We start from the raw sequence: 16535 nt of genomic DNA, 5'->3' as shown, positions 1-16535 counted from the left end.
CTAATGTCACCTATATACTCCATTGCCACCTCAAGTATCCGCGGGCATGATTATACGATATGCATCACACAATCTCAGATTCATCTATTCAACCAACACAAAGTACTTCAAAGAGTGCCCCAAAGTTTCTACCGGAGAGTCAAGAATGTGTGCCAACCCCTATGCATAGGTTCATGGGCGGAACCCGCAAGTTGGTCACCAAAACATACATCAAGTGGCACATGATATCCCATTGTCACCACAGATAAGCACGGCAAGACATACATCAAGAGTTCTCATAAAAGACTCAATTCGACAAGATAACTTCAAAGGGAAAAACTCAATCCATTACAAGAGAGTAGAGGGGGAGAAACATCATAAGATCCAACTATAATAGCAAGCTCGGGATACATCAAGATCGTGCCATAGAGGGAACACGAGAGAGAACACGAGAGAGAGAGAGATCAAACACAATACTGGTACATACCCTCAGCCTCGAGGGTGAACTACTCCCTCCTCGTCATGGATAGCGCCGGGATGATGAAGATGGCCACCGGTGATGGGATCCCCCCTCCGGGAGGGTGCCGGGAAGGGCTCCCGAGAGGTTTTTGGTGGCTACAGAGGCTTGCGGCGGCGGAACTCCCGATCTATCTTGATATTCGATGTTTTTAGGGTACGTAGGCTTATATAGGCGAAAGAAGTCGGTCGGGAGGTGCTCGAGGGGCCCACGAGACAGGGGGGCACGCCCAGTAGGGGGGTGCCCTCCTATCTCCTGGCCTCCTTGAGGGTCTTCTGAGGTGAACTCCTAGTCTCCTGGGTGATATTCTTCCAAAAAATCACGTTGCCGATGGTTTCATTCCGTTTGGACTCCGTTTGATATTCCTTTTCTTCGAAATACTGAAATAGGCAATAAAACAACAATATGGGTTGGGCCTCCGGTTAATAGGTTAGTCCCAAAAGTAATATAAAAGTGTATAATAAAGCCCATAATCATTCAAAACAGATAATAAAATAGCATGAATGCTTCATAAATTATAGATACATTGGAGACGTATCAGCATCCCCAAGCTTAATTCCTGCTCGTCCTCGAGTAGGTAAATGATAAAGAAAGAATTTATGAAGTGTGAATGCTAGACGTGCACAAGTTTAATCAATGATAATTTCAAACACCTTTTCTAGCATGTTTATATGTCATAACAGTGGTTCATCTCATAAAACTTTTCACGAACTAGTAACAAGCAATTCGCATGTTAAAGCATAGACCATAAACTTTCTTGAAAACTAGCAAACTTCATTCTTAGTCATCAAACAATTGCAATTCATCTTACTTTCAGGAAGAGTCTATGTCAGAGCTTTGATTTAGCAAACTTCACATACTCAACTATCATATAGTCTTCTACAATTGCTAACACTCACGCAATACTTGTGGTTATGAAGTTTTAATCAGACACAGAGAAAGATTGGGGCTTATAACGTTGCCTCCAAACGTATTCACCTTTGGGTGATGTCAACAATAATAGTTCATGCTAACGTACATCCAATTGGATATATATATATATCAGGATCACCCCAAGACAAAGTGCTTGCCAAAGGATAAAATGAAAAAGGGAAAGGTGAAGATCACCTTGACTCTTGCATAAAGTAAAAGACGTAAAGTAAAAGATATGCCCTTCGCAGAGGGAAGCAGAGGTTGTCATGCGCTTTTAGGGTTGGATACACAAAATCTTAATGTGAAAGAATGTCACTTTATATTGCCCCTTGTATATGGACCTTTATTATGCAGTCCATCGCTTTTATTGCTTCCATGACAAGATCGTACAAAGCTTATTTTGTCCGCACTAATAAGTCATGCATAATTAGAGAGCAATTTTTATTGCTTGCACCGATGACAACTTACTTGAAGGATCTTACTCAATCCATAGGTAGATATGGTGGACTCTCATGGCAAAACTGGGTTTAAGGATACTCAGAAGCACAAGTAGTATCTCTACTTGGTGCTAGGAATTTTGGCTAGCATGAGGGGGAAAGGCAAGCTCAACATGTTTGAATGATCCATGACAATATACTTTAACTGAGATGTGAGAAAACATAACCCATTACGTTGTCTTCCTTGTCCAACATCAACTCTTTAGCATGTCATACTTAATGAGTGCTCACAATTATAAAAGATGTCTATGATAATATATTTATATGTGAAATCTCTCTTCCTTCAATATTCTTTCATGAATTGTTCAAATGACCAATACAATGCTTGCTAACCGTCAATAAATTTACAACCTCTACTTCTTAGATGTGAAGTCATTACTCCCCATGGGATAAGCAAATGAAACATATATAATTTCAGATTTATGACATTCAACTCATTCAACCATTTACTCATAGGATATAAGTGAAGCACAAGAGTAAATGAAAAACTACTCCAACAAGATATAAGTGAAGATCAATGAGTAGTTAAATAATTATGTAACTATGTGAAGACTCTCTCTCAATAAGAATTTCAGATCTTGGTATTGTATTCAAACAGCAAGCAAAACAAAATAAAATGACATTGCAAGGATAGCACAACTCATGTGAAGAAGCAAAAACTTAGGCTCAACCGATACTAACCGATGATTGTTCAAGAAGAAAGGTGGGATGCCTAACGGGGCATCCCCAAGCTTAGATGCTTGAGACTTCTTGAAATATTATCTTGGGGTGCCTTGGGCATCCCCAAGCTTGAACTTTTGTGTCTCCTTAATTCTTCTCATATCATGGTTTCTTTTTATCAAAAGCTTCATCCACACCAAACTCAACAAGAACTCGTGAGATATGTTAGTATAAACCAATGCAAAAACTTATCATCTTCTACTGTAACAAATCACTAAGATTATTATTCAACATTGAATACTAAATGTCTCTGCATATTTAATACTCCTATCCTCAAATAGAATCATTAAACAAGCAAGCATAGGCAAACAATGCAAACATAACAGCAATCTGCCAAAACAGTATAGTCTGTAAAGAATGCAAGATTCATCATACTTCCCTAACTCCAAAAATTATAAGAAAAATACTACGCTATATAAGATTTATCAGATCTCATTATTCAAAAATATTCAATATTATATCACTCTCTGAATTTTCTAGGGAATTTTTGCAACAGCGGTAAACTTTCTGTTTTCAAACAGCAACATGTATACTAGCAAAATAAGCATGGTAAAGGCTATCCTTGACATTTTTATTGAAAATAAAGATGCAAAACATTAATATAAATAACAGAAAGCAAATACTAAGAAAAGAAAATGACGCTCCAAGCAAAACACATATCATGTGGCGAATAAAAATATAGCTCCAAGTAAAGTTACCGATAAACGAAGACGAAAGAGGGGATGCCATCCGGGGCATCCCCAAGCTTAGGATCTTGGTTGTCCTTGAATATTACCTTGGGGTTCCTTGGGCATCCCCAAGATTAGGCTCTTACCACTCCTTATTCCATAGTCCATCGAATCTTTACCCAAAACTTGAAAACTTCACAACACGAAACTCAAAACAAAACTCGTAAGCTCCGTTAGTACAAGAAAACAAACCACCACTTTAAGGTACTGTAATGAACTCATTCTTTATTTATATTGGTTATAAACCTACTTTTTTCCAACTTCTATATGGTTCATACCCTTACATACTAGCCATAGATTCATCAAAATAAGCAAACAACACAATGAAAACAGAATCTGTCAAAAACAGAACAGTCTGTAGTAATCTGTATCAAACGTATACTTTTGGAACCCCAAAAATTATGAAATAAATTGGTGGACCTGAGTAATTTTACTATTAATCATCTGCAAAAAGAATCAACCTAAAATCACTCTTCTATAAAAAATGGCATCTAATCTCGTGAGCGCTAAAGTTTCTGTTTTTTACAGCAAGATCATATAGACTTCACCCAAGTCTCCCCGAAGGCTCTACTTGGCACTTTATTGAAACAAAAGCTATAAAACATGATTAATACAGTAGCATAATCATGTGGACACACAAAAACAGTAAGGGTAAATATTGGGTTGTCTCCCGACAAGCGCTTTTCTTTAATGCCTTTCTAGCTAGGCATGATGATGTCAATGATGCTCACATAAAAGATAAGAATTGAAAATGGGAGCATCATGAAGCATATGACTAGCACATTTAAGCTTAACCCACTTAGTATGCATAGGGATTTTGTGAGCAAACAACTTATGGGAACAATAATCAATTAGCATAGGAAGGTAAAACAAGCATAGCTTCAAAAATTTCAACACATAGAGAGGAAACTTAATATTATTGCAACTCCTACAAGCATATGTTCCTCCCTCATAATAATTTTCAGTAGCATCATGAATGAATTAAACAATATAACCAGCACCTAAAGCATTCTTTTCATGATCTACTTGCATAGAAAATTTACTACTCTCCACATAAGCAAATTTCTTCTCATGAATAATAGTGAGAGCAAACTCAACAAAATAACTATCATGTGAGGTATAATCCAATTGAAAACTAAAATCATGATGACAAGTTTCATGGTTATCATTATTCTTAATAGCATACAAGTCATCACAATAATCATCATAGATAGCAACTTTGTTCTCATAATCAATTGGAACCACTTCCAAAATAGTGGAATCATCACTAAATAAGGTTGACACTCTTCCAAATCCACTTTCATGTTCATCACAATAAGATTCAACATCCTCCAAAATAGTGGGATCAATACTACCTAAAGTTGACACTCTTCCAAACCCACTTTCATCAATATAATCATCATAAATAGGAGGCATGCTTTCATCATAATAAATATTCTCATCAAAACTTGGGGGACAAAAAATATCATATTCATCAAACATAGCTTCCCCAAGCTTGTGGCTTTGCATATCATTGGCATCATGCATATTCAAGGAATTCATACTAACAACATTGCAATCATGCTCATCATTCACATATTTCATGCCAAGCATTCTATGTAATTCTTCTTCTAGCACTTGAGCACAATTTTCCTTTCCATCATTCTCACGAAAGATATTAAAAAGATGAAGCGTATGAGACAAACTCAATTCCATTTTTTAGTTTTCTTTTATAAACTAAACTAGTGATAAAATAAGAAACTAAAAGAATCGATTGCAAGATCTAAAGATTACCTTCAAGCACTCACCTCCCCGGCAACGGCGCCAGAAAAGAGCTTAGTTGACAGGGTGTGAGTGTCGTTTACCTTGCCTCCCCGGCAACGGCGCCAGAAAAGAGCTTAGTTGACGGGGTGTGAGTGCCGCTTACCTAGCCTCCCCGGCAACGGTGCCAGAAAAGAGCTTGATGTCTACTACACAACCTTCTTCTTGTAGACATTGTTGGGCCTGCAAGTGCACAGGTTTGTAGGACAGTAGCAAATTTCCCTCAAGTGGATGACCTAAGGTTTATCAATCTGTAGGAGGCGTAGGATGAAGATGTTCTCTCTCAAGCAACCCTGCAACCAAATAGCAAAGAGTCTCTTGTGTCCCCAACACACCCAATACAATGGTAAATTGTATAGGTGCACTAGTTCGGCGAAGAGATGGTGATACAAGTGCAATATGGATAGTAGATAAAGGTATTTGTAGTCTGAAATTATAAAAACAACAAGGTAGCAAGCGATACAAGTGAGCGTAAACGGTATTGCAATGGTAGGAAACAAGGCATGGTGTTCATACTTTCACTAGTGCAAGTTCTCAACAATAATAACATAGATAGATCATATAACAATCCCTCAACATGCAACAAAGAGTCACTCCAAAGCCACTAATAGCGGAGAACAAACGAAGAGATTATGGTAGGGTACGAAACCACCTCAAAGTTATTCTTTCGGATCAATCTATTCAAGAGTTCGTACTAGAATAACACCTTAAGACACAAATCAACCAAAACCCTAATGTCACCTAGATACTCCATTGTCACCTCAAGTATCTGTGGGCATGATTATATGATATGCATCACACAATCTCAGATTCATCTATTCAACCAACACAAAGTACTTCAAAGAGTGCCCCAAAGTTTCTACCGGAGAGTCAAGAATGTGTGCCAACCCCTATGCATAGGTTCATGGGCGGAACCCGCAAGTTGGTCACCAAAACTTACATCAAGTGGCACATGATATCCCATTGTCACCACAGATAAGCACGGCAAGACATACATCAAGAGTTCTCATAAAAGACTCAATCCGACAAGATAAATTCAAAGGGGAAAACTCAATCCATTAAAAGAGAGTAGAGGGGGAGAAATATCATAAGATCCAACTGTAATAGCAAAGCTCGGGATACATCAAGATCGTGCCATAGAGGGAACACAAGAGAGAACACGAGAGAGATAGATCAAACACATAGCTACTAGTACATACCCTCAGCCTCGAGGGTGAACTACTCCCTCCTCATCATGGATAGAGCCGGGATGATGAAGATGGCCACTGGGATCCCCCCTCCGGCAGGGTGCCAGGAAGGGCTCCCGAGAGGTTTTTGGTGGCTATAGAGGCTTGCGGCGGCAGAACTCCCGATCTATCTTTATATTCGATGTTTTTAGGGTACGTAGGCTTATATAGGCGAAAGAAGTCGGTCGGGAGGTGCTTGAGGGGCCCACGAGACAGGGGGTCGCGTCCAGTAGGGGGGGCGACCTCCTATCTCCTGGCCTCCTCAACGGTCTTCTGACGTGAACTCCAAGTCTCCTGGGTGATATTCTTCCAAAAAATCACGTTGACGAAGGTTTCATTCCATTTGGACTCCGTTTGATATTCCTTTTCTTCGAAATACTGAAACAGGCAATAAAATAGCAATATGGGCTGGGCCTCCGGTTAATAGGTTAGTCCCAAAAGTAATATAAAAGTGTATAATAAAGCCCATAATCATTCAAAACAGATAATAAAATATCATGAATGCTTCATAAAGTATAGATACGTTGGAGACGTATCAGACGTCGCCCCTCATTATGTGCTTGGTGATGCCGCACTGCCAAAGCGTGTGCGTGGACGGCCTCGCGCCGCTGTGGTGCTTGCACAGAGCATCGAGCATCTCTTCGAAGCTCATGGCGCGCCTTGCCGGTCTGCCGGCTCTTGGCTGCCGGGTCAGTCATGGGCTCGATGGCCGCGACGAGCCGGTTGTCATAGTGCTGAGCCGGCTGGTCGGCCTTGCACTTGTTGTTCTGCTGGTTGTGCTGCTGTCGGCTGCCTTCACCGGCCGGCTTCGGAGGGGGAACCGACTTTGCTTTGCCGGCTTCATCCAGCGCCACCTGGATCTTCATGACGGAGTCAGCGTTGGCGTACTTGTCCACCATCACCATGAGCGCAAGAGCTTGTGCTTGAGGAGGGTGCCATCTCGGCATCCGTTGATGAAGTACTGGATTGCTTGAACCTCATGGACGCCCTCACAGCTGTTCCGGAGCTTAGTCCAGCGTGCGAGGTACTCGCGGCCGGTCTCCATCGGCCCCTGCATGCACATGGCGAGCTGGCTGGGGCGGCCAGGTCGTTGGTAGGTTCCCGTGAAGTTGCGAACGAAAGCCTGCTCGAAGTCAACCCACGTGTTGACGCTTCCCACCGGCAGACTGTTCAACCAGGTGCGGCTGACCCTTGGAGCATGAGCGGCGCGTAGCGCACGATGAGTCAGTGGTTGCCGCTCGTGATGCCAATGGCGGTGGTGTAGTCGGTGAGCGAGTCCTCCGGCTTCATGGTTCGATTGTACTTGGGGGTGTCGCGGGGGAGCATGAACCCTTTCGGAAAGGGCTCCTCCCGGATGGGTGGGCCGAAGCACGCCGACCCGATGGTGCCACCCTCCTCCGCCTCCAGGGAGAAGGCGAGCCGATCGAGGTGGTGGCGAGCGTCGGTGTTGTCGATGGCGCGTGCACCGAGTCGGCTGGCGACCGAGCCACGGGGGGCGGGTCGGTTGGAGCCGGACGCCAACCGGGTTGGTCGGGTCCGCATCGGTTTTCCGAGGCCGGCTCGTCGCCTAAGCCGCCAGCGGTCGTCAGGGTCGGGTCGCGACGAGTCCGGGTGCGGCCGGAGTGCGCCTCGCCGGGTGGTGAGGACGCCGTGTGCTGATGATCGCCGGGTTCGGCAGCGCGGGCGGAGCCGGATCCCGACAGCTTGGCGAGTTGGTTGAGGCGGTCCTGCTGTGCGTTGGCCGTGTCGAGGAGGTCGCCCATCCGGTTGATGCGCTCCCTCAGTTCCTCGCCCGTGAGCTGGTCCAGGCCCACCGCGGCCGCCTGGGCAGCATGCATGTTCTTCACGGGAGTCTCATAGATGGACGGGATGGCGCCGAAGGTGCGGCCGATCGCATCGCACGTCGGCGACCCGGCTTGGCTCGGTCGCAGCAGGTGTGAAACCGTAGGCGGTGTTGCGCTCCTACTGAGCGGAATCTAGGCGACGCTACCTGGCGGCAAGCTTCTCTGTCAGGTCCAGCAGGTGCTGGCGGTTCTCCTCGAGCCGGTCCCGGGCCTCAGCGACGTTGGAGGCGTCGATGTCGGTGCCGATGGGGACGCGAAGACTCTGCATCATGGTGCGCAATGGGTTGGGCGAGGCGGCCCGACCCGCTGCGGCCTCGGCTTCGGCGGCCTTCCTCGCCGCGCTCGACGAGAAGGAGGCGTCGGTGCCGGTGACGAAGACCTCCGCGTGGATGTTCATTGCCCCGGCGGGAGCGCTGCCACTAAGGGAGAGGGGGAATCAGAAGAGTCAAGTACCTCGCTGGGGTACTCATCGGTTGCAGGCGCGTAGGAGATGCGCAGTGCGGCGAAGGAGGCGGCGAGCGCGCTGACGATGTCGTCCGCCAGGGCGACGGGCTCGTCGGAGTCGGAGAGGAGCCCCGTCTGAAGCGTGCTTCCTGCCAGGACCTCGAGCTGCCCCACGGTGGGCGCCAACTATCATGGTGGGCGCACGGCAGATGCCTTGGGATGGCTAAAGAGAGGAGGAGGCTCGAGGGCACTGGTGGGCTCCAGAGGCGAGGTTGGCATGAGTGAGCACGTGACGTAAGACATACCCAGGTTCGGGGCTGTTCGGAGAGATAATACCCCTAGTCATGTCGAGTGTGGTTGATACGTAACAGTACAGAGTTGCTCCTAGAGCTGTATGGAGGAAGAAGGAAGGCTGGCCAGGGCTTAGGCTGCTCCTTCTCCCTGTGTGTTCTACAGATCGGTTGGCTAGGTTACTGTGCGCTTGCTTGTATGTGTGAGGGCTCCTGGGGGGGGTTTATAGGCCAACCCCCCAGGGGTACAATGGTAATGTTACAAGGCCGTAGGGCCAGGTCGTCAGCATTTGGGGACCCGGAGCTGGGTCCCGCCGGGTGACTGTGATTCGCCGGGTTCCCCTAGGTGCGGGCTCCGCTTGCCTAGGGGCACTGTTCGCCGTCTTGTCGATCGTTAGGGAGTGGCCGAGTCGAGTCGGGTATAGTGGCGCTCCGTCAGATTGCCACTTGCTGGCGTCAGTAGTGACGACGGGGGTACTGTTGCCACGCCGGCCCTGGTCAGCGGGTAGGTGAGGGGCATTGTTGCCTCGCTCCGGCTGACCAGAGGTATGGGCGGGGCACTATTGCCTCGATCACTGGTAGACGAAGACTCGTCCCATCGTACGGCCTAGATGGGATGGGAGTTGACGGGTTGAGGAACACGCCAAGGGTGGAGCTGGCTTGTTGGGGAAGTCTTGGTGTGCCGGGTCCGTCTGCCTTGAGCTGGTTGTTGGGGCCGAGTCAAGGAGCTTGGCCGGGTCGAGGGGCTTGGCCGGGTTGAGCGACACGGCCAAGCGTGGGCCGGCTTGAGGGGCGATGGTGGCCCCGTTGTTTTTGAAAAGGATCTAGGTTTCGTTGCCTGCCCGGGGTTCATCCCCCCGACAAACCCCTATGCATAGATTACCCCAATATCACCAGGGAATCCGCGAGTTGAATGCCATAACACATATCAAGTGAATCAATAAGATACCTCATTGTCACCTCAAGTATTCATATTGCAAGACATATATCATGTGTTCTCATATCTAAATATTCAATTCGACAATAAAAAACTTTGAAGGGTAAAGATTCAATTCATCATATCAAGAGTATAGAGGGGAGAAACATCATATGATCCGACTATATTAACAAAGCCCATGATATAGATCACGAGAGAGAGAGAGAGAGAGAGATCAAACACATAGCTACTGGTACAAACCCTCAGCTCCGTTGGTGGACTACTCCCTCCTCATCATGGTGGCCGCCGGGATGAGGAAGATGGCCATCGAAGATGATTCCCCCCTCCGTCAAGGTGTCAAAACGGGGTCTAGATTGGTTTTCGCGGATACAGAGACCTTGCGGCGGCGGAACTTCTGATCTAGGGCTAACCCCAAGGGTTTCAGAATATTTGGGAATTTATAGTGCAAAGAGGGGGTGCGGGCGGCCACTGAGGTGGTCACAACCCACCTGGGCGCGCCAGGGCGCACCCTGGTGGGTTGTGCCCCCCTCAGAGCACCCCCCAGGTGCAGCTCAGGCCCATTGGGTTCCTTCTGGTCTAGAAAAAATCTCCAAAAAGTTACGCGGTTTTTGGACTCCATTTGATATTGATTTCCTGCAATGTAAAAAACAAGCAAAAAAATAGCAACTAGCACTGGGCACTGGGTCAATAGGTTAGTCCCAAAAAATGATATATAGTTGCTATAAAATGATTGTAAAACATCCAAGAATGATAAAATAACAGCATGAATACTTCATAAATTATAGATATGTTGGACACGTATCAGTGGTGCGTTTGTTCCTGAGTACCCCATGCACACGGGGTTGACTTAGCCCGTGCGCACGGGGTCCAACGGGCAGAAACGGCCACCCGGCCAAGAACACTATAAAAAAACCTTCTTCCTCCTCCATCCCTAACCCTAATGTCTTGTTGAGCTCCACCATTGCTACACCCCATTTTGCTCAATACTCTCAATCCCTCCACCCAAACTTGTTGAAACTTTGGGGATTGGGAGAGCAGGACCCGATCTAAATCTTGACCGAACCAAATCGCATTCCCCGCAACATTTCTTCCCCATTGACTTGTTACTCTTGGAGCTTGGGATCCTAGGTGGTTAAAGGTTCCTCCGGATGCTTCCTTGCTTGTGGTGTGCTCCGGAGAAGTTTGTAAAGGTGTGGTGGCCGCCTTCAAGACCAACCTCGAGTGATTCGAGGATCATCCATTGGGGGTGACTCGAAAGAGATTACAGTGAGCCTTCATGGCGTTCCGCAAGCTTTGGCTCCGGCACTGCACTAAATGGAGAGTAGCTCTTCCCCAAGGAAGAGTGAACTTCGGGATAAAATATGCGTCCTTGCCTCACTTGTGGTTAATCCTTTCTCGTGCTTAACTTTGTCTTGTATGCTTGTGGGCTTGCTAATTAGATTGTTGTCTAGCATATTTAGCTTTTAAGCTTGCTTGTCATATAGGTTGTGTTCACCTAGTTGCATATCTAGTGAACCCTTTTTATCCACCAAACCATAAATTTGACAAGAAAGATTGAAATTTGTAATCTCCTATTCACCCCCCCACCCCCCTAGTCAACGGTATCGCTCCTTTCACCTTGGAAAGCCTGCCACATAAAGATCTTAATTTGGAGGGGAATGCATGCTTTCTAGATGCCGTGAAATCTGTTAGTTGCGGACCCAAGCATGAACTTATTATATAATAACTTGACCGAAAAACTACCAAAGCTGGCATGAGGCCAAATAACAGAGTCCATTGTCTCCGAGAGCACCGGGAAGGAAGCAGCAAGACAGTGCCAATCTTCCAACTCTACAGGGGACAACACCTATGGAAACCCAAATCCCAATTCCTATCAGAGAGCTCCACGATGGAGATCACTATATCCAAACAATAAGAAAACAAGGTTGGGAAAGAGCCCGAGAGAGGCCCCTCTCCAACCCACCAATCAAACCGAAAGCGAACAGAACGACCATCTCCCACCACAAACTTAACTAGAGACTTGAACTCATCATGAACACGAATCAACTGGCGCCAGAACCGGGAGCCCCCAGATCCATAGGCAAACAATGGGTTGCCGGTGGGGAAATGTTTAGCTCTCAGGATATCCCACCATAGAGTCCTAGCACTAGTTCTTTACTATACTCAAGCCAACTATAAGACTTAAACCATTTAGTTACAAATATCGATGCACACCTTCGGTGGGGCGTTGTGAAAAAGCATGTTTTTTGGGTCGACAAGCCCCTTTTGCAACGTATCCTCTTCTAATCCTATTCAGATCATTAACATCATAAGCTGCAATTGACATGCTCTTCTGAGGATCAGGTTCATGCAATTAAACATCATAAACTGCATCTTTGATGTCATCCTTTTCCTATATTTTTTCCAGATTATTGGCTTGCTTCGTTTTCAATATCAGGTTCTATGATTCGACTTCTGTTGTTGCCAGTAATAATTTGTAGTTGCTGCGGAATATGAACTCAAGGAGAGCTGATGGTGCTATGAAGTTGATTTGATGGGAGGTTGTTCTACACCTGCACTTGCTGCTCGACTTAAATACATGCCTTGGATTTCTTCCCAGCTCTAGTACATAATATTTTTCAAATTAATGTTCCACGACATAAAATTTAAATCCACAAACATATTTTTAGTACATGAACAATTTTCTAATATAGGGCAAACATTTTTCATATACAAACCGATCATTTTAATATATGGTGAAAATCAGTGTAATATATGCTGAAATGTTTTCAAATACATATTGAACATATTTATAATAAATGGTGAACATTTTTTTTAATAATTGATGACCATTTTTAAAATGCATATTGAACATTTTATAATATACACTGTACAGTTTTATAATAATCGACGAACATCTTTTGGAGTTCTGAACATTTTTTTCAAAAACACAAGCCATTTTCCAGGAAGAATACAAATGCAAAAGAAATGAGATATCCAAAAAGCAAAAAAGAAAAACAAAACAAAACAGAGAAACCTACAGGAAAATCCAAACAGAAAAGGCAAAGAAAGAACCCGAACTGGGCCAGGCAATGTTTCCAACGGCCTCGCTCTTCCTGAACAAGAAGGCCAGTCAGCCCATGGGCTGCTCCCAGTACTCGGGCCCCGCTGTGGCAGCACGCCATGTAATAGTTTTCGCGGGAATCCAACGCCGAAATCGCCCGCAGCGGGAACCCGACGTCGGTCTGGTGCGTTCTGGCGCCTTCCAGAACTCTCCACAGGCTCCCGCAGCCGTCCGATCAGATCAGCACGAAGCACGAACATTGGCGCGCGGCGATATTTTCTTTCCTCGCCCGACGACGGCCGCACTGCATTTCATTTTGAATTTCAAAATTCGGAAACGGAAAAGCTTTCTCGCATCCCGAGGCGAGGCGGTTACGGGCGCCAGAGGGGCCACCCCACCCACCCACCCCCGCCCTCACGTGCCCCGCGCGGCCGCATCCGGGCCGTCCGCGCGGACAGCTGGCCGCGCCCAGCCCGAACCGACGCCCAGGATCGAGCGAGGGCGGCGCGCCCGGGGCTTGGCTTAGCGTCCACGCCACCTCCGGCTATATAAGCCGCCCCACACCCGCTCCCCCTCCGGCATTCCATTCCGCCACCGCACCACCACCACCACCAAACCCTAGCGAGCGAGCGAGGGAGAGAGAGACCGCCCCGCCGCGACGATGGAGAGATCCCGCGGGCTGCTGCTGGTGGCGGGGCTGCTGGCGGCGCTGCTGCCGGCGGCGGCGGCGCAGCCGGGGGCGCCGTGCGAGCCCGCGCTGCTGGCGACGCAGGTGGCGCTCTTCTGCGCGCCCGACATGCCGACGGCCCAGTGCTGCGAGCCCGTCGTCGCCGCCGTCGACCTCGGCGGCGGGGTGCCCTGCCTCTGCCGCGTCGCCGCCGAGCCGCAGCTCGTCATGGCGGGCCTCAACGCCACCCACCTCCTCACGCTCTACAGCTCCTGCGGCGGCCTCCGCCCCGGCGGCGCCCACCTCGCCGCCGCCTGCGAAGGTACGTTGTCCGCCTCCTCCCCTCCCTCCCTCCCTCCCTCTCTCTCTACGTGCTCGCTTTCCTGCTTACCTAGTAGTACGTAGTTTCCCATGCCTTCTTGACTCGCTAGAAGTGCTCCGGTTTGGGTCTGTTAATTTCCTCGCTGTACTACCGGATCTGTCGTCGGCACGGCGCGCGGCGTCGGGTCCTCGCCTTCTCCCGTGGCGACCGACCTGCGCAGCGCGCGCGCGGCCTAGCTAGCTTCATACCGCTGTACCTCGACATACACGGAGCGATCTATGGTCTACTCTGAGTATTTCCTCATCGTAGAACGCATGCGCCGCTCGCGATTGTTTCGTCGATTCTAGATCCGTGCTTGTTCCCGCGAGTTAGTATGCATCTGCGTGCATATGCCGTACGCACGCAGATGCAGAGTCTGTTGCTCGAGTTATCTACTGTCGTTCGCTCGACCATATTTGCCTGTTAATTTCCTGTTCATCGTGCATGCAGTAGTAGTAGCCATGTCCACGCCTTCTTGTTTTGAGGCGATCATCGTCGAGATCCATGGCTTTGCTTTCTGCACTATCTTCTGCCTTGTTTTGTTCTCCGCAGTACGTACGTCTTGCTTGGTCAAAACTGAAAAACGCTTTGCTGTTTGTTTGATCGGCAAGAGCTGGCCGTGCTTTTGGCACCGCAGTGCGTCGCCTCTGCCGCTTTTGCGAAACATTTCCATGTTGATCCTCTGGCGGAACTACTTTTTCGCGTGCGGTTTGCGTGGCCTTCCTCTCTCGTGAAAAGAGGTCGGGTCAAACCAAATGGATCGCCTCTTGGCAGAGCAGCGGCAGCAGATAGCTGGCCGTCTCGCAGCTTTGGCAGAACCGGTCTGTGGCCATCTGTCGCCGCCTGCCACCGTTTCCCTGATGTTTGTTTCTCTCTCGCCTGCCACTGTTTCTTTTCTTGTTGCGCACGTACGTCGTCACCTCCTCCTACTTTTTTGCCAGTTTTGTTTACTTTTGATGAAATATACGGATGAATCGGCTGGTGATTAACTTTGGCTGCTGCTGTTAATTACTGTGGATTTTGGATGCAGGACCCGCTCCCCCGGCCGCCGTCGTCAGCAGCCCCCCGCCCCCGCCTCCACCGTCCGCCGCACCTCGCCGCAAGCAGCCAGCGCGTAAGAACCTCTCCCTCTCCCTCTCTCTCTCCCTCTCGCCTGCATCTCGCTATGTTTATCCATGTCCATATGTTGATCAGCCTTGTTTAGTTACTAACATGTGCACCGGATCGGGTTCTCGCAGACGACGCACCACCGCCGCCACCGCCGTCGAGCGAGAAGCCGTCGTCCCCGCCGCCGTCCCAGGACCACGACGGCGCCGCCCCCCGCGCCAAGGCCGCGCCCGCCCAGGCGGCCACCTCCACGCTCGCGCCCGCCGCCGCCGCCACCGCCCCGCCGCCCCAGGCGCCGCACTCCGCCGCGCCCACGGCGCCGTCCAAGGCGGCCTTCTTCTTCGTCGCCACGGCCATGCTCGGCCTCTACATCATCCTCTGAGTCGCGCGCCGACCCCGCGAGAGACCGTGGTCCGTCCAGTCGCAGTAGAGTAGAGCGCTCGTCGTCTCGTTCCGTTTCGTGCCTGTCGCCGTTCGAGGTTCGTTTCTGCGTGCAGTCCGGTCGAAGAAGCCGGTGGGTTTTGAGTACTAGTGGTAGTAGTAGCAGCAGCTATCGTTTCTGTCCGCTCGTACGTGTTTGCGTGGTCGCGGAGAACAATTAATTGGGTGTTTGCGAGTCCTCTGGTTAAGATGAACCACTGATGCTATGTGATCGATCGATCGGTATGATCTGAATGGAAATGGATCAAGTTTTGCGTTCTGCTGATGATGTGATCCATTTGGATCTGTGTGGGGCAACAGTTTCGCTTGCTTTTGCTCTGCGATGAACGAATGCTTCTTGCATGCATCTTGTCTTTGCTTAATTTGAACTGTAGAACGGATGCAGTACTGATTTCTGCTTATGATGTGACGATTCGTCGTACGCATATCATCTCTTCAAATTTGTGTAGCAGCTGTTTGTAGCTTCCATTCTGCTATGGACGAATGCCTGTTTTTCACGGAGAACCGCGCGCGGGGACCGATGCGGCTTTGTGTTGCCATGTTGTTTTCCACGCCAGGACAAAATAGATGGTGCGGTTTTGATCCCCAATCCCACCATCACCATGTTCCGGAGAGCCACATGGAACTCACGTCAAGCGGTCACTTTTTGCAGAATCACTCTTACCATTTTACCCTTTTGTTGAAACCTCTCTCCTCATCCCCAAAAGTTGATGCAACAGTGCTATGCGCGCCCACCCATGCTTTTTCATATGATTGTAAAATTTGGATCGATTTTATCTTTTGAACCCTAAGTCCGGTTTACAATCTGTTTGCATGTTTATGTTCCTTGCGGCGAGGACCATTAAACAAGACTACTATTGGATATATTTCGACAGGCTTTGAAATCCGAATTCTAAAACATGGTGAGACTCTATGAGACACAAGAATGCTCTTTAGAACACGAGGAAACCTAATTAAGATTGATAAGAACAGACGGTAATAACAAACTTGTACTCCCAACGAAACATTACACATGATCCCCT

General features: G+C 48.1%; 1 protein-coding gene across 1 annotated transcript; it reads left to right on the top strand.

Moving 5' to 3' along the window:
* Positions 1-13528: 13528 nt before the first annotated feature.
* On the top strand, positions 13529-15778 carry LOC123094216 (non-specific lipid-transfer protein EPAD1). The gene is made up of 3 exons (XM_044516273.1): positions 13529-13926; positions 14996-15079; positions 15204-15778. Exons 1-3 carry the CDS (start codon positions 13599-13601, stop codon positions 15452-15454), a joined length of 663 nt encoding a protein of 220 aa, XP_044372208.1. The 5' UTR covers positions 13529-13598; the 3' UTR covers positions 15455-15778.
* The last annotated feature ends 757 nt before the right edge of the window (positions 15779-16535 follow it).

Source organism: Triticum aestivum, chromosome 4B, assembly GCF_018294505.1.
Source record: "Triticum aestivum cultivar Chinese Spring chromosome 4B, IWGSC CS RefSeq v2.1, whole genome shotgun sequence".
NCBI lineage: Eukaryota > Viridiplantae > Streptophyta > Magnoliopsida > Poales > Poaceae > Triticum > Triticum aestivum.
The sequence above is the reverse complement of the archived record's forward strand: the minus strand, read 5'-3'. Positions and strand labels throughout refer to the sequence as shown.